Source organism: Artibeus jamaicensis, unplaced genomic scaffold (assembly GCF_021234435.1).
Source record: "Artibeus jamaicensis isolate MK-2021 breed Jamaican fruit bat unplaced genomic scaffold, CSHL_Jam_final contig_601, whole genome shotgun sequence".
NCBI classification, from domain to species: Eukaryota; Metazoa; Chordata; class Mammalia; order Chiroptera; family Phyllostomidae; genus Artibeus; species Artibeus jamaicensis.
In genome coordinates this window covers 847,196-873,110 of record NW_026521902.1, presented here as the reverse complement: position 1 = coordinate 873,110, position 25,915 = coordinate 847,196, and the positions used below count along the sequence as shown (strand labels likewise).

At 41.7% G+C, this 25,915-nt stretch overlaps 1 protein-coding gene across 1 annotated transcript in view; it reads right to left on the bottom strand.

Moving 5' to 3' along the window:
- LOC119061200 (tubulin-specific chaperone cofactor E-like protein) overlaps positions 1-25,915 on the bottom strand; it is a 208,600-nt gene that overhangs the window by 88,877 nt on the left and 93,808 nt on the right. The window contains exons 14-16 of the mRNA XM_053670667.1: positions 24,965-25,377; positions 3,660-4,230; positions 1,087-1,679 (exon numbers count right to left, since the gene is read on the bottom strand). Coding sequence (XP_053526642.1) covers positions 1,087-1,679; positions 3,660-4,230; positions 24,965-25,377 — 1,577 coding nt within the window. The remainder of the gene's footprint in view (positions 1-1,086; positions 1,680-3,659; positions 4,231-24,964; positions 25,378-25,915) is intronic.

Below are 25,915 nucleotides of genomic sequence, written 5' to 3'. Positions count from 1 at the left end.
ATATGTACAAGACTGTAAGCTGACCCAAAGCAAAACTGAAACGTGAACAAGCTGTCTTACATGTGTGGCTTCCCCCGCTGCCTCACACCTTTCCATGGATAGAGCCCTTTCTCCCCCACATTTCTGGCTCCTCCTTTTCCCTTTAAATCTTATTGTGCCTGTGTCCTAGCCCCTTGGGGCATAAACCATATATCTAGTTATCTAGCTGTCCATCCACCTGTCTATCTCCTTCTATTCTTTTAATGAACTAATCTCTGCCAGTGTATCAGTAGAAATGAAACACAGCCCTTTCAGTGTGTGGATGTGTTTTATCATATCCTTGTGCAGCACCCCTTTGACTTTTGTTTTCTAAATTGAGTTTGATGTGATGTCATTGAATGCACGGTAGATTGGGAAAAGGAAGGCCTGCCCTCTGTTATCCCAACTCCACTGTGACCTGGCTGTGAGGCCACATTCCTAAGGTAGCTTTTTGGGATCTTCATATGAAAACAAGGAGTTGCACTAAATTATTCCTAAGATGCCTTCTAGAACTATTGATCGATGAGTCTAGATGCCTTAGCCTGGGTATTTTAGAGCAGATCAGAGGGACAAGGGGCACCATGGCAGGCACCCTTGGCATTACCCCATACAGATTCCCATTATAGGTAGGAGAGTTGGTATAGTACAGGGTACAGGGCATAGACTCTGGAGCCAGCCTGCCTGAGCTTGACTACCATCTGTGGCTGTGTGTCCCTGAGGAAGTTACTAAACCTCTCTGTACTTCAATTTTCTTATGTGTGAAATGAGGATAATACTGGGTAGAATTAAATGTGATATTGCTCAGAAGAGTGCCTGGCACATAATAAGCATCCTGTGAGTATTTACTATAAAGGAGAGGTAGTTCTTCTATATCTAATTTGAGAAATTCCACCTTCACTCCATGCTCCACCTGTTGGACTCTTATTTAGTGATCATAATGTTTTTATTTAGGAATCATCGTCTTTCTAGAATCCACTCCTAGTCAGAGGCAAAAAAGCAAACCTGAAGAACATGGTTCCTTCATTTGTGTGACTCATGGGAAACCCTCAAGGGCAGCAGCAGCCTCACCTTGACTTCTGAAGCCCCTATTCCTCCGATCTTGACCTCCTGGTTGGCCACCAGGATCCGAAGGCCTCGAAGCCAGGCAGGCCCTCCATCAGGCTTCTTCTTATTGATGTCGATTTCTAGGTACTCTGGTTGCTCCGGGCAGGTCTTGAGCAGCGTGTAGGAGAACTCAGAGGGGAAAGCATATGCGGCCCCGTCAAAGGTGTGCAGCACTTGGTTCTGGCTGAGCAGGCACACAGTCTCCCGCTTGGGGAAGCAGCCACGGTAGCCGTCCTCCACGGTGCACACCTCCCCACCCCGGCAGGTCTTGTTGAAGCAGTATACATCACCACCCTCCTCACACAGGCACTGCACGGTGCAGTTGGCTGTGGCCCAGAAGAACTCCCCCATGGTGTAGTAGTGGCCGTCGAAGTCACAGCCACACTTGTGCAGCGGAACACACTGACTGGTGCTGAGGACAAAGCCCTCGTTACACTCGCAGCCCTCCGTGCATGGTGTGGCGCAGTTCTGAGAGGCTGTGAGGTCTGAACACGTGTCGGGGCAGCTGCTGGTGCACACGGAATAGTGGCTGAAGCTCGGACACTGGACCGTGGACACTGATGTGAGGGAGAGAAGGGAGTATGACAACAAGGTCAGTGACCCAGGCACCAATGGCCAGTAGCCACAATGCACAGGAGCCAGGAGGAGAAGAGCTCCTTCCATACAGCTCCTAGATGGAGGGCCAAGCAGCCACTCCTTTGAAGAACAAAGACTTGAGGTTATGTCTGTAGAAACAAGCTCAACTGCTTTCCTATTAACTACTGAGCAACACGAGTGACTTGTGAACTTTGACTCTCATTCGACCATCTTGACTAAAATCAAACTTCAAGTTGCTATACTCGCTAAACTACCGATTACTCAATATAGATTTATTGTTTGGTGATCTGCAATCATGAGGGTGTTTTAAGATCTTCACCTGATGGACATATAAATTATTCTGATTTTATAGGGCAGAGCCCATTCTTAGGAGGAAATAAATTTGACTTGTAACAGAAATGAAAAATGTAACTGTTAGAGGAATAATTTGAAAATATGGAATTTCTAACAGACAAGCACTTGAAATACCTAAGAGTGACCAAGGACTTTGCAAAACTAAATTCTCTGGAATGCTAAAATAATGACAAACCTGGGCTATCTGAAAAGAACTGTAGCCTGTTCCTCTAAGAGACTAGATTGGAACTAGAACTAGAGGCCTTCCTGCCTTCCTTCTTGCCTTAGAGACCTTCCATTCTTATTTTAAGAACATCCGAGTCTATGTAAATATTTGAATTTTGCTGAATCCAACAGGCAGGGAGGGGCTCAAAGGCCTGGTAAATTAGCCCTTTGAATTACATATGATTCATCCCATTGACATTTAGAGAGAGGAAGACAGAAGGAGGGAGGGAGAGAGAGAGGAGAACGTGGAAGATAGGGAAGTAGTACCACAGAATAAAAATAGCTATTATAGGCAAGAATTTAGTTAGGCAATTTGGATGATCTTGGATTATAAAAGGATCAAGGTGAAAACATACAGTTTAACCCTGAATTAGAATTTGGATGCTGTAGACGTAATAGAAGCTGGTCAGTCACAAGAAGAAAAAATACACTGTCTCTTAGTAGTTTGACCAGTACTCTAAGAATTAAATCTGACACATGATGATTTATGTGACTCCAACCTATATATCTAGGATAAAAATCTCCCTCTGGCCTTGGACCTTAAAGAAATTTCTAAATCTTCTCACCTCCGTGGCACTCTCAAATGCATGGGTCATAATTTTCTGTTTACTTAGATGGAGAAAACGAAGGACCAGGAAAGAAACAAAATTCCAAGCAGCTATTTTTTTGTTTGCTTGTTTTAAATTTTTGTATAATAGGAAAAGACAGATTTAAGAGGGCTAGAAGGAAAAAATAATGAGGTAACTAAGTGATGCTTGATCCAAAAGTATAAGAAAATAAACTGCATTTCTCCACACAGTTGGGCTTTTCCAAACCACTTAGCATCTAGGATAAAAGGGCTTCTTTCTTGGTATGCTACACTTCCTGTCTGCAACCCTTTCTTCCACCACCAGCTTAAGTGCTACAGGGCAAGAAACACAAAACCTGAAGGGGCCGAGAGTGAAGAAGAGTGAGCCAGGGAACAGATGTCACTGGTTCCACTGCGAGGTGAAATACTTTGCTGAAGGCGGGTCTTGACCACCGAGGCTAATGTCTGCCTTTACTCAACAGCCGCAAAAGTAGCCACCTGCACCTCTGAAAGCCCCACCCGCTGGCTCAGCTCAGATTGCCACCCCACTGCAGGGCCTTCTCCCAGCCAAGTATTTCATGTTTCCAGACCATTTCTGCTCATCAACTGTTTCTAGTTTTCTGGCAATAACATCAGAGTGGGGAGGGTACAAGTAAAGATCCTTTACAGTTCATTCTTTATCATTTGTGATATTTCAACCTCACCTCCACTGTCAGACAATTTGTCTCAGCAAGATTTCTGAGGAGCTTGGAAACCCTCTCCCTGCCCCCCCTACACAACAGTGGCCTTGCATTTGGTTGGAATGTCAGCTTACCACACCCAGTCTGCACTCTCCAGTCTCCAATCGGAATGCCAAGGGCTTGGCACACAAGGGCATAGGCTTGGATGGCTTGACAGAGGAGTGTCCCATTGTCCCTCACGCTGCACAGGTCATACACACAGCTGTGAATAAAGGCTGTGGAGTCCACGACGGTGCCACACTCCCACAGGGGGCCATCGGTCTTATTGAGGAAGCCACAGTAGTCGGAACCAAAGTAGAGGGTCTCTGTGGCCGCATCGCATTGGGTGCAGTTGTCCACGCAGCCTGAATCACACCTCCACTCGGCGTGGTAGACCCTCCAGCTCTCTCCTAGATCCAGGACAGACATGGCTGGCCTGCCGTCTGGGCGGAGGAAATCGTCCAGTGGGTTTTTATTGTAGTTCCCACAGAGCCCACACGTGGAGTTTATGTAGGAGCCTGGGATAGAAATGGAGGCGTAGTGCTTGCCATCGAAAGTCACTAAGAGCCCAAAATCCGTTTCCACAGCTGTAGACATGCCACTCTGGTAGATTTTCACTGCCCCCAAGTCTAAGGTGACGGGCAAAGAAGCCACCAGATCATTAACCTGCCAACAACAATAGTAAAAGGCAGGTGAGCAGGTGCCAAGCAATGGTTCCAGCTAATGTCCTCCAGAAAAGGGAGGCAGAGCAACTCAGTGTTCCAGAGAGAATGGTTCCCCCAAACTGCCCGAGCTTCTGTGGGCATCCTTCCTGTTACAGCAGAGGTCTGAGGAAGTCCCAAGATCAGGCTGGTGTGGATCATCTGAGCACTGGGTGCTACTTAGGCTGTGAGAAATGTGCATTGCTAGTGCCACTGTGACTCCCCCGGAGGAGCAGGTGGCTATCATTTCTTCCTGGAGTGCCAGCGCTAGCTAGCTTCAAGTCTCTTCTCGAGAGACTAGTTACCTTGCTTTTCCTCTTTTCTCTTCTAAACCCTTACTTTAAATTCCAGGTTAAGTTACACATATTCCACTGTACTTTTAATGCCTTTAGCACACCCTGACCCTTCCTCCCAGCTGACGTGTATACTATAAACTGTTCCACACAATTTAGCATTGATGTCCCTTGGTATTATTCTCTGAGTGTTTCACTTTCTGATGTGAGGATGATGTCATGGAATCATTCACCAAACAACAAATCTGACCACCTGTTGGGTACCTAGCACTATGTTAGGCACTGAGAAATAAGGAATAAAAAATTAATAATAATTGACCCTGTCTCTCATGAGCTCTCAATCTACTGAGGAAGAGATCCACACATTATATTTATAATATACTGTTTGAAGTGTGTGTCAATAGGTGATGCAATGGGAGAACAGTAAATTAGCATTTAATCCAGCCTAAGGAAGTCCTAGAAAGCTTCTTAGAGGGAGTTACATCTGATTGGGGTCTCTAAAGGTAAATGGAAGTGACCAAAGGAAGAGTAGGGGACAGGAAATACCAGGACAAAGAGATAAAGGCAGGGTGGGACAGTCATCTGAATGTTACCAGACTGCAGAAAGGAGGGGTAGACAGAGATGAAGCTGGAGACGGGAACAAGGTCCATTTGTTCAACAAACACTGATTTGGGCTTTTCTGTGTGTTGAACACTATTCCAAGAGCTAAGGATTAGCCATAAGTGGAGATCCCCACATCATGGAACTTGTTTTAGTTAAGGAGACCTACGACAAACAAAATAAATAAGTATAATATGTAAGTATGTCAGAAAATGTTCTGCAGAAAAATAAAACAGAGAATGTGGGTCACAAAGTACCAGGGAAGAGGGTTTCTAATTCCAAACAGGATAGTCAGGGAAGACTTCACTGGGAAGGGGACATTTGAGATGAGGAAGCAAACCATGCTGTGATCTGGTGAAAGTGGCTCAGGAAGAGCAGTCAGCCAGCCCCGCCCCCCGTGGAGTGTGCCAGGGAACTCCCAGGACCTCAGGAAGGCAGCGTGACTATGACAGAGTAAGAATAGCAGGTGATCTCAGAGTGATAAGAACAGCTAGAACAGACCAAGCCTTTCAGCCATTGTGAAGATTTTGGCTTTTGACTGAGCAAGAAGAAGAGCCAAGAGGGTGTCTGGAGTAAAAGGTCATCATGATCTGACTTCCATTTTTAGAAAATTGTGCTTCTGTGTTGGGAACACAGAAGGGCCTTTAAACCTGTGTTTTAAAACAAACCAAAATTCCACAAAAACAAACAAATAAAAAACTTGCATTCTTCTTCTGCAAGGTGAGCCCCAAAAGGTTTTAGAAAAGAAAATGACATAGGCAAACTTGCATTCATTCTAGCCAGCATGAAGAACTCACTGAAGTATGTTAACATTAGGAGAGAAACCAGACGGGCAACTGCTGCTGGAATCCAAGGTTCATGGAAGGTAAGGGCCTGAATACAGACTGACATGGAGAGTGAGGGACATGCTCATGGGGTACCCTCAGGACCTGGTGGGGTTTTGAAGTGGAGAGTGAGAAATGGGAGGGAAATCAAGAGTGAGGCCCTAGTCCGGCTCCCTTGAGTAGGTGGCTTGATAAGGCTGTTAATAGTGAGTTAATTTTCTACTTTTTCACATTTATCATGCCTAGTGCCTATAGATGTCCCATTGTGGGCTAGGATGGGACGGTGAGTCCTTGGAGGAATGGACTATAAGTGCACTTATGCTTCCTAAGCTGTCCTGGACCCACACTGATTTCTGGCATCCAAGAAGGACAAGAGTCTTTAGTGCCATCATTGTTCCTACTTTCTGAGTTGTCTAGGAAGTGAGACAATTAACCAAGCATCAGTGCCAAGATTTACCATGGCAGACAACATGTCACTTCTCTATCTCTAGAGATTACCAAGACTTGTTGGGAAAAGTGGACAAGAAAAATGTGCTCAAGAAATGCACTGTCCAGAGACCCAAGATGGCAGTGGAGTATAGGTAGAAGCTACACTCACTTCCTCCCAGGTCCAAACTGGAATTACAACTACAATACAGAACAATCATCCTCAACAACCAACTGAAGACTAGAGGAACAGAAATCTTATAACAAAGAGTTCACAAGAGACAACAGATAGAGACTAGTGGGAAGAGTGGAAAGCAAAAAGGGCCAGCCCCACTCCTGTGGTGATGGCTGAGATTCTATCTCAGCTACAGAGGTCCCAACTGAGGAGAAAGGGGTCTCAAGGCCAAGCTGGGCTCCCCGGCCCAGAGCACCAGAGTGGGAAGAGGTGCTGCACACATCTGGCTGTGAAAATCAGCAGGATTCTGTCCACAACAGGGAGAAGGGAGTCTGACAGACACATAGGCACCCTCTTAGAGCACCAGAGCATGAAATCTCATTGGAAGACATTCAACCTTGGCTCCAGCAAAGGGATGATAGGGCAGAGTAGAGAGTCTCATGAGGAAAGACTGGGAGTTGTGGCTCTGGGGACAGAGCTAAAAGAATAGCTGCCAGAGTTTCTGTGCTAAGTCCCTCTCCCACACTGCAGATGTCACCTTTCTTGGGTGAAGCACTTTCCTCCTTATGGCATCAGCCTTGGGGGACGCAACAGCCCCACCTTCTGGACCCCCTGACACTCCACCCTGTAGAGCTCATGTCCTTCTGAGGAGTCAGCTGCCTGGGCTGAGGTGTAGAGGTCAGGGCAGACTCAGGGAGTGTCAGTGACTGAATTGTGTAGCTTTGGGGTGGGTGACATTTCCCACACTTTTCCCCTCATGGGACATCCACTAGCCCCATCTTCTAGGCTCCAAATTGTTGAGAGCCAACCAATAGACATCCCTTGACACAGTCAGGACAGATGAGATGCATCTGCACAGCAGAGGCAACTGTGGCTGGATTTCCTGTCTACCTCTCCCTTGCATGTTTGTCTTTGTGATTAAAAGGTGGTGGGATTTTTAGGCACCTGTATTTCAGGTCCAATGAGCAGCATAATTCCAATGAAGTTGTACAAAATAATTTCTTGGCCAGAGAACAAAGTCCCCCCTAATGAAGTAGCCCCTGAATATCTAAAAGTTGATGGAGTAACAGCCCCTCCTCTACCTTGGACAGGAATATATATTAATTAGAAGTAGACAGGCAAAGAAACAGGAGAAGGTGGTTAGCTATTACAAACTAAGCAGGTAGAAACAATTACCAAGGAATCAGAGTCCATAGTACATAGAGAAACATTTTAGACAGAAAGATAGATAGCTAAGTTAGACATCACAAAGGCCTTATAATGAATTTTCTAACCTCTGCTCAGTCTAGCATACCCTTTTGCCCCATGCCAAATTCTAAGAACTTTAATAAACAATAAGACATTCAAACTCTGTACATAGAGCTATTTCAAATTGTCTGATTAATGGTTCCCCTGGTCAAAACAACTTTTGTTTAACATAACTGAAACTATGGAAATTCTTGTACTTTTCCTGGTTACCTCTGCATTGTTTTTTTCTGCTTAACTGATCACACCATGCATCTGTTCCTTTAATGTTATACAACAATCTCTATAAAAATAAAGTCTAAATCAAACTCTGAGAGTTTGGTCAGACCCACAAAGGCTGGCTGTTCTCCAGCATCCAATCGGGTGTCTGACTCTTCATGCGTCGTCTGCGCCATCCATCCTTTGGGGACCCTGAACCCTGCTGAGGCTGGACCCCAGCACCAAATGGCCCCACCCTGCTGAGCATGGTCATTCTAGGAGGTCTGTGCAGAATCCAAGACAGACTGTTTTGTGTGGTTCTGAAGCGGAAACCATTCTCCCCACTATCCTCCAAGCCTGATCTGTGCCTTACCCTCATTAGAGAAGCAGTGGTCCCACCCTCTTGACTCCTCACAGCCCTTCCCTGCTGAACTAGGACTCCTGGGAGAATCTGAGGCAGACTGAGTTGTTTGGCTCTAGGATGGATGGTCATCATTTTTCCCTAGCACACCTGATTGGTGCACAGCTTTCCCTACACACAGTCAAGCCTTGGAGTGTTTGGGCCTGATAAACTCAACTGGTCTCACCTTGATGACTCCCTGAGACCCTGCCCCACCATAATGATCTGCAGGCACCCCATGGGTGGCAGCTAGACTTGGTGTGCCCTGGGACTTTTGCTGAGTGGCCTTGGACCCAGCAGTGGAACCGAGTTTAAACAGAGAATCTCCCTGATGCAATTCAAGTATTGCCAGAGGCTGTTTCAGTGACTGAGCCTAACAGACAGCCAGCAGGCGGAGGCAGGTGGAGGTAGGTGGAGGCAGGTAGAGGTGGATCTCAGAGTGCCTTGGGAATTTTGCTGACTTGCCCCATGCTCAATGCTGGTGGAAGCCAACCTAGATGTAAAGCTTGGTTGTTCCTACATACACCAAGGCCTTGTAAGACAGCCACAAACTGTGGATCATTTTGTAGCTCCAAATAAGTTGCCTAGGGCTAGTCACAGGTGGTGACTGACATTGACCTGCATCAGAGTACTTCCTAAAGGCACCAGAACAGACACACCCAGTGGCCAACTTCTGACCGTATCAGAGAAGCATCCAATTAGATTCATAGGCAGAACATCAAAAGGGGCATCTTGACAGGCACCAGAACCTGCTGAGGCAAATTCCACTTTGGATAGTCAGCACCACAAAACAACTCCTACATGGTGGTCAGGGTTAATCCTCACAGTCAGCTTGCCTGAGAGTCAACCCCACACATAAACAGGCTAATTTACAATCAAGACTCAATTATAAAAGAAGGGGTTCACATAGCCTACTCAAGTTACATTCACAAACTATCAAGTTCAGATGATTAAGAAGACTGTGCAGCTGGGTCCCACAACACACCTACTGTATAGTCCACCTTACCAAGACTGAGAGACATAGAAGCCCTACCTAATACATAGAAACAAACAAAGAGTAGCAACTAAAATAGGGAGACAAAGAAACATGGCCCAAATGAAAGAACATGAAAAATCTCCAGAAAAAAACCTAAATGCAATTGAGGCAAGCAAGCTACCAGAAACAGAGTTCAAAACAAATGGTTATAAGGATGCTCAAGCAACTTAGTGAGAACTTCAATAAACTTAGTGAAAACTTCTAAATAATGAAAAAGAATATAGAAACCATAAAAACAGCCAGAAAAGAATAATACCATATCTAAAATGAAGAATACATTAGAAGTAATAAGTAGTTAGTTGGATGAAGCAGAGAATTGAATCAGTGATTTGGAGGACAAGGTAGCAGAAAATACCCAATTATAACAGAAAAATATTTTAATGAGGATAGTTTAAGGGCACTTGGGACAACAGGGAAGTAACAACATATGCATCATAGGACACCAGAAGAAGAGGAGAGAGAGCAAGAGAACCTATTCAATGAAATAATGACTAAAAACTTCCCTAACCTGGTAGAGGAAAAAGACACACAAGCTCAGAAAGCACAGAGTCCCAGACAAGATGAACTCAAAAAGGCCCATTCCAAGACACATCACAATTAAAGTGGCAAAGGTAAAAGACAAAGAGAGAATCTTAAAAGCAGCAACAGAAAGAATATTACCTACAAAGGAACTCCCATAAGGCTGTCAGGTGATTTCTCAAGAGAAACATTTCAGGCCCAAAGGAACTGGTATGAAATATCCAAAGTGATCAAAAACAAGGACCTACAACCAAGACTGCTCTACAGAGAAAGGCTATCATTTAAAATTGAAGGAGATATAAAGGGCTTCCCAGATTTAAAAAAAGAAAAGCTAAAAAAAAGTTAATTACCAACAAATTAGTATTACAAAAAATGTTAAAGGGTCTTCTTTAAGAAAAACATAGAAGAACAGAGTTACAAAGAATAAAATGGCAACAAATATAAACCTATCAATAATTGAATTAAATGTAAAATCATAAATGCTTCAGAGAAAATACTTAGGGTAGCTGAATGAATAAGAAAACAAGACCCAGGTATATGCTGTCTACATGAGACTCACCACAGAGCAAGAGATACACACAGACTAAAAGGATGAAAAAAGATATGATGCAAGTGGAAATTTAAAAAAAAGCTGGGGTAGCAATACTTATATCAGACAAAATAGACTTTAAAACAAATGCTCTAATAAAAGACAAAGCAGGACACTACATATTAATAAAGGGAACATTCCAATAAGAGAATATATCCTTTGTAAACATGTACCCAACACAGAAGCATCTATTATATAAAGTAAAGCTAAATGGACATAAAAGAAGAGATTGACAGTAATACAGTGATAGGAGCAGATGTTAACACCCCATTGACATCAATGGATAGTTCTTCCAGACAGAAAATCAACTAGAGAAGAGTGGCCTTAAATGACACACTAGATCAACAGATTTAATCGATATCTTCAAATCCCTTAACCCCAAAGCAGCAAATATGCATTCTTTTCAAGTACATATGAAATATTTCCTAGAATAGAATGCATGTTAGGACACAAAGACATCTCAATAAATTTAAGAAGATTGAAATTATATCACGCATCTTCTCTGGCCATAATGATATGAAACTAAGAATCAGTTGCAAAAAAAAATGATAAACCCTGAAATACACAAATACATGGAAGCTAAATAACATGTTACTAAATAATGAATGGGTTAACAATGAGGTCAAAGAAGAAATCAAAATATACTTTGAAAAAAATGAAAATGAGAACACAACAACCCAATATCTATGGAATACAGAGGAAGCAGTCCTGAGAAGAAAATTTGTAGCAATACAGGCCCATCTCAAGAAACAAGAAAAAGTTCAAATAAACAATATAACTTTACACTTAAAGGAATATAAAAAAGAACAAATAAAACCCAAAGTGAGTGGAAGAAAAAAATAATAAAGATTAGAATAGAAATGAACAGAAAATAGAATAAAAAAAATACAAAATAATCAATGAAACCAAGAGCTGGTTGTTTGGGAAGATAAATGAGATTGAGAAACTTTAAACCAGATTTATCAAGAAAACAGGAGAAAGGATCCAAATTAATGAAATCACAAATGAAACTGAAGAAGTAATAACTGATACTACAGTAAAAAAAATTTAAGAAAACATTATGAACAACTACATTGGACAATCTGAATGAAATAGACAAATTGCTACAAACACACAATCTTCCAAAACTGAATCAGAAAGAAGCAAAATATCTGAATAGACTTATAACAAATGAAATTAAATAAAGCAGTGATCAAAAAACTCTCAACAAACAAAAGGTCTGGATGAGATGGATTTACAGGTGATTTCTTTCAAACATTCAAAGAAGACTGACACTTATTCTTCTCAAATTATTTCAAAAAAATGAGAGGAGAGGGTAGACTCCCAATCTCATTTTACAAGATCAGCATTATCTTAATTCCAAAACCAGATAAAAACAGTAAAAAGAAAACAATTATATGTCAATGTCCCTGATCAACATAGATTCCAAAATCCTCATCAAAATATTAGCAAACTAGATCCAGCAATACATTAAAAAGACCATACAACATGACCAAGTGGAATTTATTCTGGGAAGATGCAAAGCTGGTACAATATCCACAAATCAATTAATGTGATAAATCACATAAACAAAATGAAGAATAAAAATCATATGATCACATCAATAGACTCAGAAGAAGCATTTGATAAACCCAGCACCTCATTTAATATAAAAACTGTGAGCATCATGGGAACAGAGAGAACATACTTCGACACCAAAAAACCATATATGACAAACCATAACCAACAACATACTCAACAGAGAAAAACTATTATCTTGAACAAGACAGGGATGTCTGGTTTCACCTCTCTAATTCAACATAGTACTGAAAGTCCTAGCCACGACAACCAGCCAAGAAGAAGAAATAAAAGGCATCTAAATTAGAAAGAAGTAAAACTGTCATTATTTGCAGATGATCTGACATCATATATAGAGAACCCCAAAAATTCCACCAAAAAACCTATGAGAACTGATCAATGAATTCAGAAAAGTAGCAAAATACAAATAAATATCCAGGAATCAGTTTCATTTTTATACTCCAATAATGATCAGGAAAGGAAACTAAAAAAACAATCCCTTTTAAAATCCCATATGTGGAAACTAAAAAAAAACTCATCCCAACTGCATAAAAAAAAAATAGTTAGGAATGGCCCTGGCCGGTGTGGCTTGGTTCGTTGGAGCATTGTCCTGCAACCAAAAGGTTGCAGGTTCAAATCCCAGTCAGGGCACATACCTAGGTTGCAGTTCTGAGCCCCAGTCCAGGCACTCTGGTTGGGGCAGGTATAAGAGGCAACCATTTGATGCTTCTCTCTTGCATTGATGTTTCTCTCTCTGCCTTTCTCTCTGTCTAAAAGCAATGGGGCCCTGGCTGGTGTAGCTCAGTGGATTGAGTGCAAGCCTGCGAACCAGAAGATCGTGGTTCAATTACCAGGCAGGGCACATGCGTGGATTGCAAGCCAGTTCCCTGCAGGCCAGTTCCCAGCAGGGAACACATGAGAGGCAACCATACATTGATGTTTCTCTCCCTCTCTCCTCCCCTTCCCTTCTAAAGATAAATAAATAAATAAATATTAAAAAAATAAATAAAAGCAATGGGGAAAAAAGTACTTGGGTGAGGATAAAAAAGGGAAAATAAAGTTGAAATAAACATTCTAGCTGATATTAAATGACTCTACAAGATCATAGTAATCAAAACAGCCTGGTACTGGCATAAAAACAGACACATAGATCAATGGAACAGAATAGTGCAGAAATAAACCTACACCTTCATGTTCAATTAATATTTGACAAAAGAGGCAAGAGCGTACAAAGAGGTAAAGACAGTCTATTCAGTAAGTGGTGCTGGGAAAACAGGACAAATACATGTGAAAATTGAAACTAAACTACCTTATACCACACATAAGTATAAACTCAAAATGGACTAAATACTTTAATGTAAGACTCAAAACCATAAAAATCCAAGAAGAAAACATAGGCAGTAAAATCTCAGCCATTTCTTGTAGCAATATTTTTTTCTGATATGCCTATTCAGGCAAGGGAAACAAACAAAAAAAGGGGCTGCATCAAACTAAAAAGCTTTTGCACAGCAAAGGAAACCATCAACAAAACGAAAAGACAGCCTACTGAATGTGAGAACATATTCACCAGTGATACATGTGATAAAGGGGAAATATACAAAATTTATAAAGACTATATGAAATTTAACACCAAAACCAAACAATCCAATTAAAAAACAGGCAGAGGACCTGAACAGACACTGCTGCAAAGAATACATACCAATGGCCAACACAAATGAGAGAACATGCTCAACGTCACTAATCATCAGAGAAATGCAAATTAATATCACAATGAGCTATCATCTCTCATCTGTAAGAATGGCCATCATCAATAACTCAATAAACAGCAAAAACTGGTGAGGATGTGGAGAAAAGGGAGCCCTCATATACTATTGGTGGGAAGGCAGACAGGTGCAGCCACTGTGGAAACCAGTATGGAGTTTTCTTGAGAAATTAAAAATGGAACTGCTCTTTGACCTGGCAATCCCACTTCTGGGAATATATCTTAAGAATTCTGAAACACTAATTCAAAAAAATACATGCACCCCTATGTTTGTAGCAGCATCATTTACAATAAAATAGGTAAGATCTATAAACCACTCAGGTGTCCATCAGTAGATGAGTGGATAAAAAACCAGTACATTTACACAATAAAATACTATATGACAATAAAAAAGAAGGAACTCTTACCTTTTGCTACAGCGGGGATAAACCTGGACAGTATCACACTAAATAAAATAAGCCCATCAGAGAAAGAAAAATATCATATGATCTCACTTATATATGTGGAATCTAATGAACAAAATAAACCAACAAACAAAATAGAAACAGATGCATGGACACATGGAACAAGCTGTCAGCTGTCAGGGGGCAGGGAAGAATGGAACTGGAAGAAGGTAAAGGTATCAGCCAAATAACATACATGCATGACTCAGGCACAAGCAACAGTGTGGTGATGGCCAGAGGGAAGGGGGCAGGGGATGAGTGGAAGTGGGAAAAAACAGAAAAAGTGGGTAGAACTGCAAGAGCATAAAAATAATAAAGAAAGAAAAAAAACTTTAACCAAAAATACCAATGGAACAGCCTTATGACTCAATGATTCCACTTTTGGGAATAGGTATATATGAGGAAACCCAAAACACTGATTTGAAAGAATACATGCACCCCAAAAGACTTAAATATAAGCCGTGACACCATTAAAGTCCTAGAGGAGAACATCGGCAAGAAAATCTCAGATATTTCACACAGCAACATTTTTACTGATATGTCCCCTAGAACAAGGAATATAAAGGAAAGAATAAACAAATGGGAATCTCATCAAAATAAAAAACTTCTGTGTGGCTAAAGAAAACAGTATTAAACTAAAAAGACAACCAACTGTATGGGAAAACATATTTGCCAATGATACCTCAGACAAAGGTTTAATCTCCAAAATATACAAAGAACTTACACCACACCACTCTAAGAAGACATCTAACCCAATTAAAAAATGGGAAAAGGACTTGAATAAACACTTCTCCAAGGAGGACATACAGAATATCCAGAGACACATGAAGAGATGCTCAATATCGTTAGCTATCAGAGAGATGCAAATTAAAAACACAGTAAGATACCACTTTACACTGGTCAGGGAGGCTATCATAAACAAAGCAACAAACAACAAATGTTGGAGAGGTTGTGGGGAAAAGGGGTCCTTAGTCCACTATTGGTGGGATTTCAGACTGGTACCACCATTATGGAAAGCAGTATGGGGATGCTGGGAAGATGGCGACGGAGTAAGATGGAGCTGATACTAGCTCCTGTACTCATGGGTGAAAATACTGGCAGATTTATAGAGAAACAGCACAATAAACCATCGGTTACCCAGCATTTATGAAATTAAAAGACCAGAGATTGTGACCAACGCTGAAACACCAGACGGCAGCAGAGTCACCTACTGGAGCTGGGTCTCACGTGGCCCCTGTGCTGCCACCAGAACAACAGGCCTGGGAGCCGGGGAGTCAGGTATGGAAGCCGGACACTCCAAGCCCCTGTGACGGTCCTGGGAGACAGAGGAATCAGGAACCGGAGTGGGGACATTCTCGGCCCTTGCGCTGATGCCATAGCTACCAGCCTGGGCAACGGAAGGGTCAGTTGCAGGAGCTGGGACACCAAAGGCCCCTGTGACGCCGCCAACAGAGACAGGCCCGGGCCCTGAGGAGCCAGCTACGGGAGCCGAGAAGTTCACAGATCCTGTGCCGCTGCCATAGCGACGGGACTGGACGCCGTGGAGTCAGGTACCGAAACCGGGACACTCCAAACCCCTGTGACGGCCATGGGCAGCAGAGAGAGCCAGATACGGGAGCCGGGACATTCCCAGCCTCTGTGCCGCTGCCGTAGTAACGGGTCTGGGTGCTTGAGGAGGCGGCTACTAGAGCCGGGACATTCAGCAGTGGTAGGCGACTAACGCAGGGACCAGCGCAAGGACCAGCATGAGTGTAGGTGGAGACGAAGAACATCAAGACACTTCAAGGAGTCTGCACAAGGATCATACCACAGAAGTTTACACCATAAAACCAGGGTTTTAGAACAGATCAATTTTAGAAGCAGAGACTAACAAGAAGAGTCTCAAACAATGGGAAGACAAAGAAACAATCCCCAAATGAAAGAAAAAGCAGAAACTTCAGAAAGAATGTTAGGTGAAATAGAGGCTGATCAACTATCAGACAGTGAATTCAAAGCACTGGTTATTACGAAGTTCAAAGAGCTCACAGTGAACTACCAGAAATTACAGGGGAACTATAATGATCTCTCTGCAAACTACAGCAACAACAAAAAGGAAATGGAAATTATCAGCAAAAGACAAGAGGAAATGAAGAACACAATTTCCGAATTGAAGTACACAGTAGAAAGTTTCCAAAGTAGGACACATGAAGCAGAGGATAGGATTATTGAGTTGGAGGACAAGGTAGAAAGCATCTCACAGAAAGAGCAAGAAAATGAAAAGAGGCTCAGAAAGAATGAAGAGGGATTAAGAGAAATGCAAGACAATATGAAACGTAATAATATCCGAATAATGGGAATACCAGAAGGAGAAGAAGAAGAACAAGGGATAGAAATGTATTTGAACGAGTAATGAGAGAAAATTTTCCTAATTTGATAAGAGAAAAAGTCTCACAAATCCAGGAATCACAGAGAGTCCCAATCAAGAGGAACCCAAGGAGGCCCACTTCAAGACACATCATCATCAAAATGGCAAAATTCCAAGACAAAGAGAGAATCTTAAAGGCAGCAAGGGAGAAAAAAGAAATAACATACACGGGAACCCCAATAAGGTTAGCTACTGACTTCTCAATGGAAACACTTCAAGCAAGAAGAGAATGGCAAGAAATATTTCAAGTAATGAGAACCAGAGGCCTACAACCAAGGCTACTTTACCCAGCAAGGCTCTCAATCAAGATAGATGGCCAAATAAAGAGCTTCCAAGACAAAAGAAGTCTAAAAGAATATGCCTCCACCAAACCAGCTCTACAAGAAATACTAAAAGGACTGCTTTAAGGGAAGGAAGGATAAGAGGGAGACAGAGAGGAACACAGGTACAAAAATGGCAATGAATAAGTACCTATCAATAATAACCTTAAATGTAAATGGATTAAATTCTCCAATCAAAAGACACAGAGTAGCTCAATGGATAAGAAAGCATGACCCACACATATGCTGCCTACAAGAGACCCACCTCAGGACAAAAGACCTACACAGACTAAAAATGAACGGCTGGAAACAAGTTTTCCAAGCAAACGGACAAGAAAAAAAAGCTGGGGTAGCAATTCTCATATCAGACAAAATAGACTTAAAAAAAAAAGGCTATAAAGAGAGACCCAGAAGGTCACTTCATTATACTCAAGGGAAGAATCCACCAAGAAGATATTAACATTGTAAACATATATGCACCAAACATAGGGGCACCCAAATATATCAAGAAAATCTTAGAGGACTTCAAGAAAGATATTGACAGCAACACAATTATAGTAGGGGATTTGAACACCCCACTATCAAAAATGGACAGATCTTCCAAACAAATTATCAACAAAGATATTGTGGCATTAAACAACACCCTAGATGAAATGGACTTAACTGATATATATATATATCCCTTCATCCCAAAGAAGCTAAATACACATTCTTTTCAAATGCACATGGAACATTTTCAAAGATAGACCACATGATAGGACACAAAACGAGCCTCAACAAATTCAAGAAAATTGAAATCATACCAAGCATCTTCTCTGACCACAAGGGACTGAAATTAGAAACCGACCCCAAAGAAAAAAACCCAAAGCACCCAAAAACATGGAGACTGAATGGTATGCTATTAAACAACGAATGGGTCAAGAATGAAATTAGGGAAGAAATCAAAACATTTCTGGAAACAAATGAAAATGATCTTGCAACAACCCAAAACTTATGGGACACAGCCAAGGCAGTCCTGAGAGGGAAGTTTATAGCAATACAGGCCTACCGAAAGAAAATAGAAACATTTCAAACAAACAACCTAACCCTATGCCTGCAAGAACTCGAGGAACAACAACAAAGACAGCCCAGAGCAAGCAGAAGGAAGGAAATAACCAAGATTAGAGCAGAATTAAATGACATAGAAACTAAAAGCACAATTTTAAGGATCAATGAATCCAGGAGTTGGTTCTTTGAGAAGATAAACAACATAGACAAGCCTTTAAGTAGGCTCATCAAGAAAAGAAGAGAGAAGACACAAATAAACACAATCAGAAATGAAAAAGGAGAGATTACAATTGATACCACAGAAATAGAAGGGATTGTAAGAAATTACTATGAAGAACTGTATGCCAAGAAATTTGAAAACCTAGGGGAAATGGACACATTTCTAAAAAAATACAATCTTCCAAAACTCAGTGAAAAAGAAGCAGAAAATCTAAATACACCAATAACAGCAAAAGAAATTGAAGCAGTAATAAAAAAACTCCCATCACGCAAAAGCCCCGGACCAGATGGTTTCACAGGAGAATTCTACAAAGCATTTAAGGAGGAGATAACCCCTATTCTCCACAGACTATTTCAAAAAATCCAGAAGGATGGAAAACTCCCAAATTCTTTTTATGAAGCCAGCATCATCTTAATTCCAAAACCAGATAGAGACACAACAAAGAAAGAAAACTTCAGGCCAATATCGCTGATGAACATAGATGCTAAAATCCTCAACAAAATATTGGCAAATCGCATCCAACAATATATCAAAAAGATCATACACCATGATCAAGTGGGATTCATCCCAGGGATGCAAGGATGGTTCAATATTTGCAAATCAGTAAATGTAATACATCACATAAACAAAAGCAAAGACAAAAATCACATGATCATATCAATAGATGCGGAAAAAGCTTTCGATAAGGTACAACACCCATTTATGATAAAAACACTCAGCAAAGTGGGAATACAGGGAGCATTTCTCAAAATAATAAAGGCCATATATGAGAGACCTACAGCCAATATCATACTCAATGGGAAAACACTAAAAGCTTTTCCACTAAGATCAGGAACAAGACAAGGTTGTCCACTTTCACCACTTCTATTCAATATAGTATTGGAAGTTTTAGCCACAGCAATCAGGCAAGAAAAGGAAATAAAAGGCATCCAAATAGGAAAGGAGGAAGCAAAACTGTCACTGTTTGCAGATGACATGATAGTGTACATGGAAAATCCTATAGACTCTACCCAAAAGCTGCTCAAACTAATTAATGAGTTTGGCAAAACAGCTCTTTACAAAGTCAATATCCAGAAATCAAAGGCATTTTTGTATACCAACAGTGAATCAGCAGAAGCAGAAATAAAGAAAAAAATCCCATTTGATATAGCAAAAAGAAAAATAAAATATCTGGGAATAAACCTAACTAAGGAGATAAAAAACCTGTATGCAGAAAACTACACAGCCCTGAAGAAAGAAATCAAGGAAGACACAAACAAATGGAAACATATACCTTGTTCATGGATTGGAAGAATTAACATCATCAAAATGTCCATACTACCCAAAGCAATTTACAGATTCAATGCAATACCTATTAAAGTACCAATGACATATTTCACAGACATAGAACAAACACTTCAAAAATTTATATGGAACCATAAACGAGCCCGAATAGCAGCTGCTCTTTTGAGAAAGAAGAACAAAGTAGGGGGGATCACAATACCTGATATCAAACTGTATTACAAGGCCACTGTCATCAAAACAGCCTGGTACTGGCATAAAAACAGGCACATAGACCAATGGAACAGAACAGAGAGCCCAGAAATCAACCCAACTCTCTACAGTCAATTAATATTCGACAAAGGGGGCGGCAACATAAAATGGAGTAAAGATAGCCTCTTCAACAAATGGTGTTGGGAGAACTGGACAGCTACGTGCAAAAAAAATGAAACTTGAGCACAGACTTACACAATACACCAAAATAAATTCAAGATGGATAAAAGACTTAAATGTAAGTCGTGACACCATTAAAGTCCTAGAGGAGAACATTGGCAAGAAAATCTCAGATATTTCACGCAGGAACTTCTTTATTGATATGTCCCCTAGAGTAAGGAATGTAAAGGAAAGAATAAACAAATGGGATCTCATCAAAATTAAAAACTTCTGTGTGGCTAAGGAAAACAGTATTAAATTAGCAAGACAACCAACTGTATGGGAAAACATATTTGCCAATGATACCTCAGACAAAGGTTTAATCTCCAAAATATACAAAGAACTTACACGACTCCACTCTAAGAAGACACCCAACCCAATTAAAAAATGGGAAAAGGACTTGAATAAACACTTCTCCAAGGAGGACATACAGAACATTCAGAGACACATGAAGAGATGCTCAATATCTTTAGCTATCAGAGAGATGCAAATTAAAAACACAATGAGATACCACTTTACACCAGTCAGGATGGCTGTCATAAACAAAGCCGCAAACAACAAATGTTGGAGAGGTTGTGGGGAAAGGGGGTCCTTAGTCCACTGTTGGTGGGATTGCAGACTGGTACAACCATTATGGAAAACAGTATGGAATTTTCTCAGAAAAATAAAAATCGACCTGTCTTTTGACCCAGCAATTCCACTGCTAGGATTGTATCCTAAGAATCCTAAAACATCAATTTCAAAGAACCTATGCACCACAATGTTCATAGCAGCACAATTTACAATAGCCACGAGTTGGAAGCAACCTAGGTGCCCATCAGTAAGTGAATGGATCCAAAAATTGTGGTACATATACACAATGGAATTCTATGCTGCAGAGAGAAAGAAGGAGCTACTACCCTTTGCAACAACATGGATGGAACTGGAAAGCATTATGCTGAGTGAAATAGGCCAGGTGCTGAAAGACAAATACCATATGATCTCCCCTTTAACAGGAAGCTAAACAACAAAACAAACAAGCAAGCAGAATAAAAACAAAGACATTGAAATGGAGAACAAGGGGACAGTGACCAGAGGGGAGAGGGAAGGGTATTTAAGGGGGAAAGAGGGGAGGGATTTGGAGGAACAAATAGGAAGGACACAGGGACGAGAACTAAGGGGGGTGGAAATGGAAGGGAGGTGGGGAGCATGGCGTGGGGGGGGCTGGGATGGGAGAAATAGACAAAAAACTGTACTTGAAAAATAACTAAATAAAACTATTTTAAAAAATAATAAAATAAAATAAAAATTTTAAAAAATGAAAGAATATATGCAGCCCTATGTTCATTCCAACATTATTTACAATTACCAAGGTTTGGAAGCAGCCCAAGTGTCCATCAACTACATGAGTGGATAAAAAAGCTGTTGTACATTTATACAATGGAATACTACTTAGCCGGAAAAAAACCCCCAGAGATCTTACCTTTTGCAACAGCTTGGATGGACCTAGAGAGTACTATACCAAATGAAGTAAAGCAGCCAGAAAAAGACAAATACCATATGATTTCACTTATATGTGGAATCTAATAAACAAAATAAACTAACAAACAAAATAGAAACAGACTCATGGATACAGGTAACAAACTTACAGCTGTTGAGAGGAGGAGTGTTTGGGGGCTGAAAAAGGTGAAGGTATTTAAAAAACCTTATAGAAACAGACAACAGTATGGTGATGACCAGAAGGAAAGGGCGGGTGGGGAAGGTAGAAAAGGGTAAAGGGGGGATAAATGGTGTTGGAAGGAGACCTGACTTTGTGTGGTGAACACAGTACAATGCATCTATAATGCAGATGATGTATTATAGAATTGTACACTTAAAATCTATTTAATTTTATTAACCAATATCACCCCCATAAATTCGATTAAAAAAAGAAATAAGCCATCCAACAACAGAGACTTAGGCATAGAAAGAATAACCTTAGGAGCTAAAGGTCAACTAGTAAGAGTTCTGGATGGTAACTACATATTGCCCTAAGCTGCGATGTAAATAACGAAATCTTCTCCAACATTGGTATAATTGTTAATCCCAAGTACAGCTGACCCTTGAACAGCATGGGTTTGAACCGTGTGGATCTACCTATGTGAGCATTTTTTTCAGTGTATGCTATAAATTTACTTTTTCTTTCTTATGATTTTCTTAATCTTTTCTCTGGCTTACTTTAGTGTAAAAATATAGCATATAATACATATAATGTATAAAATATGTGTTAATGTTATCGGTAAGACTTGCAGAAAACAGTAGGCTATTGGTAGTTACATTTTGGGGGTCTCAAAAGTTATATGTGCATTTTCAATTGTGCAGGTGTGCTGACCCCCACAATGTCTATGGGTCAACTGCACGTCCATTACTAAATGCTCTTCTCTTACTTAAGCTTCTGCTATTTGTCTCAGAGCAGTAGCCACAGGCAGACTGTCAGACTGTCTCTGGATATTGCAGCAGCCCCCAAAGTTTCTCTGCATTTGATCTTGTCCCACTGAGACTGACTGGGCAACCGTAGGCACTGGTATTGCCAGTTTAGCTTTTTTCATGACGTAAGTTCACCGCATCTCCTTTTGCTTTCACACGTCTCCGTTTAAATCACGCATTACAGAGTCCTTGTGTTTGTAGCTGGCAGTGCTCAAAGCAGGAGCTCCCAGGGAGCTCTTACCCCCACACACGAATCTCATGTCCTTCTTTCAGTCTGCCCTTCACTCTTGATTAACTGTGGTTGATGAATCTCACCCCTGTGTTCCCCTTCCTCTCTCTATGTTCCAGCCATCTCCATCTTCCACAGGTGGAGAAATTAAGGTTCAGGTTTGCGTGACATGGGTGATAAGGCCAGCCTGCCTCTCGCTGGCTGGGCTTCTGTGCTGTGCCCTCCATTGCTCCCCGTTCTCTCTCTCCCAGGACTGAGGAGAGGCAGCCAACTACAGCCCCAGAGCCCTGCCTCCTTGGTGCTGTCACTCATTTCACAAATGGAGAAAATAAAGCTCAAAAAGGCCACTTAGAGGGCAGTGGTGCTCAGGGATGGAGCAACTCTGACCCAGAGCCTGAGCTCCTCGTCACTGTACTCTGCGTGGTCACAGTGCTTTTCACTGGAGCACAAACTGCCCAGATGTATCTGGGGGAGAAATAGGAAAACTGACAAGTATTGGCTACAAGGCCATGCTTATTATACATGGATTTTAGATGGCTTATTTTGTCTATTTTGTTATGTGAAATAGTTCAAAGGGGGAAATCTCTACGTGAAACCTGGCTCCTCAGCCCAGCATGTGGAGACAGGAAATCTCTAGTTTGCAAGGACATTCCCCTGGCCTGGTCCAATACATCTGAAGAAGTCAGTTCCCTTGCAGGCGTATCAGACTCTGTCTTGCTTCCCATCCCGCGCCCTGTCCCCACTTCAACCTGGTTGGGAGCTCTGTTATCCTCCACCTATCCGCTCCCCAGAAGAGGAGGTTTATTCAGAGAAACTTGGAAGCCATTTGGCCAAAGGAAAAGGAAGCCATTGTTAGCTGGCAGCTGGAGTCACAGAACATTTTCTTTCTGACACATTTACATTCACATCCACTTCTCCCTCTTGCTACACAAAATTGAGGAATTGATGCCCTAAACTTGGAAGATGGAAAAGAGCTACACAAAATTAGCAGAGCTGCAGGGTCTAAAAGGAATGTCAGTGCCCCCTTCCTTCAAAAAATAAAAGTCTGACAATGGAAAGCAGGAATAAAGCACAAAGCTTTCTTTTTCAACTGCAGATATTACACACATCATCCCACAACACAGGAAGTAAAAGAAAGCTAGTGAAAATTTTTCTAGCTTGAAAACATTAGCATCTACCTACAAGGATAAGTATTGTGCCCAACAGCAAAATATAAATTTAAAGAGGAAAGTCTCCAAACTTCTGTCCCCAAACTGTTACCTTCGATTTGAAATAGAGAATTCTTCCTAGGAAGACTAACCAAATAGCAACCACAGTAATAGCTCATTTTTCTAATTACAACACAGACTAGCTCCAAAGACCTAGGAAGGGCAGAACCAGTAAAAGTGAAATTAGTTCCTCGATCCTGCATCTCGTTGAACATGCTGTGTCAATTAAAACTACAACACATTATAAAGAAGAAAGAACTCCCTGCTTCAGATTAAGTTCTGCTCTGTGATCTCTCTGAGGACCTCCATTGGACTGCATGGCTTGCAGCAAACAACCACTTGGGGTCTTGGTTATTAGTGCTTGATTAAATACATGATTGTAATAGGTCTACATCAATGTTATGAAAGCTGAAGCCTCCACATAGTGAGTAATTGCTAGTGGCTTTTCACTCTGCCTCTCTTGCCAATGTGCCTGCTTGAAATTCAGGTGGACAGTGACAAGTATTATTTGCATGCACTGAACAGACCAGAAGACAGCCACAGCCTTCTCTCTTCTTGCAGACAGGAATGAGGGATCCGGGAAAGGGATGTTTGGGCAAAGCTTTCACATCCTTCCTACCCAGGCCTCTCTAGAGGGTCACTAAACCCTCTGCAGGTGCCTACACAGGCAGTGCATCAGAAGGCACCAATCAACTGGGAGGCATCCTGGAGAATGAAGCAGCAGCATCTCTTGGGCAGATGGGATGGGGAGGTGAGAGTGGTTCATCAAAGTCTGTACTGAGAAACTGAACTTACCTGTCTTCCCAGTTAGCGCTGAGCTTGAACTTGTGTGTGTCTGTGTGTATGAATGTACCAGTGCCCATGAGGGAATCAGGAATGTAAATTGTGCTTTAACATAAACAGCAGAGACAGACATGTTAAAAAGGGAGCTTAGGTTGTACAAATAAAACTTAGCTTAGCAGAGAATGTCACGGTGTCTTTGCAAGGCAGGAAGAGCCATGTGTCTCTTCAGTACAGACAGCAACTGTCTTCTCCATCTCCCTGTGAAGAACAGAGGGTGTCTCACCTTGACTTTTCCGTAGCTTCCTTTGGGAATGAGAATCTTGTAGCCATTCACCTCCACAGACAGCTCCTTCACCCAGGAGACAGCTGACCCTCCCCGGTGTTCATTTTTGGCCTCCACACTGAAGAAGGGGAGACTGGAAGTCTGCAAACACTGCCGGGCCAACAGGTAGGCACAAGAGCCTTGGAAGTGGAAGAGGAAGCCATCGAAAGTGTGATAGTGTGGCTCTCCGAACACTACACACGTACTAGTCTCCACAGGGCTGCAGTAGAAGAATTTGCCTTTGGGGTCGCATATTTCAAATGGACTGCAAGAGGCCTCCTGGCAATAGATCTCATTGTTGAAATCCAAACAGCGGCACTTGATGGTGCAGTTCAGGTCTTCCCAAAACACCTCCCCTCGCCGAAGGAACTGTCCTGGAGAATAATGACATTAGAGCCAACATTTACTGAGTACCTACCTCTATGCCAGGCATTGGGCTAAACACTTGACCTGCACTATTACCACTTAATCCATAAAGGAACCTTATGAGGTAAGTATTGTTGCCCTCTCTTGGCCAGTGGAGAACTGAGGCTTAAGAGATTTCAAGCAACTCATCCAAGATCACTGAGCAACTCAGTGGTGAAGTCAGGATTCCAAGTGTGTCTGTCTGAATCCAGCTTAAGCTCTTGGCATGATCTTTTCCACGTGGGTGAGCACACTCTTATTCAAGGAAAGACACATTGTCTTAATCTATGGGAAATGCCGTGACACACAGGAGTGATAGCCTTCCTTTCAGCAATAAGAGGAAGAGTAATCCCATGAAAGACTCAGCTTACCCAGGTAACTCAGCAACACTGTTCACGCGTTCATCCATCTACTCACTCAGCAAACATTTGTTGGGGGAAACACAGTGTATGGCAGAAAAGGGCAATAGCATGAATCCAGGGGCAGATGTACAAATATAATCCCAGT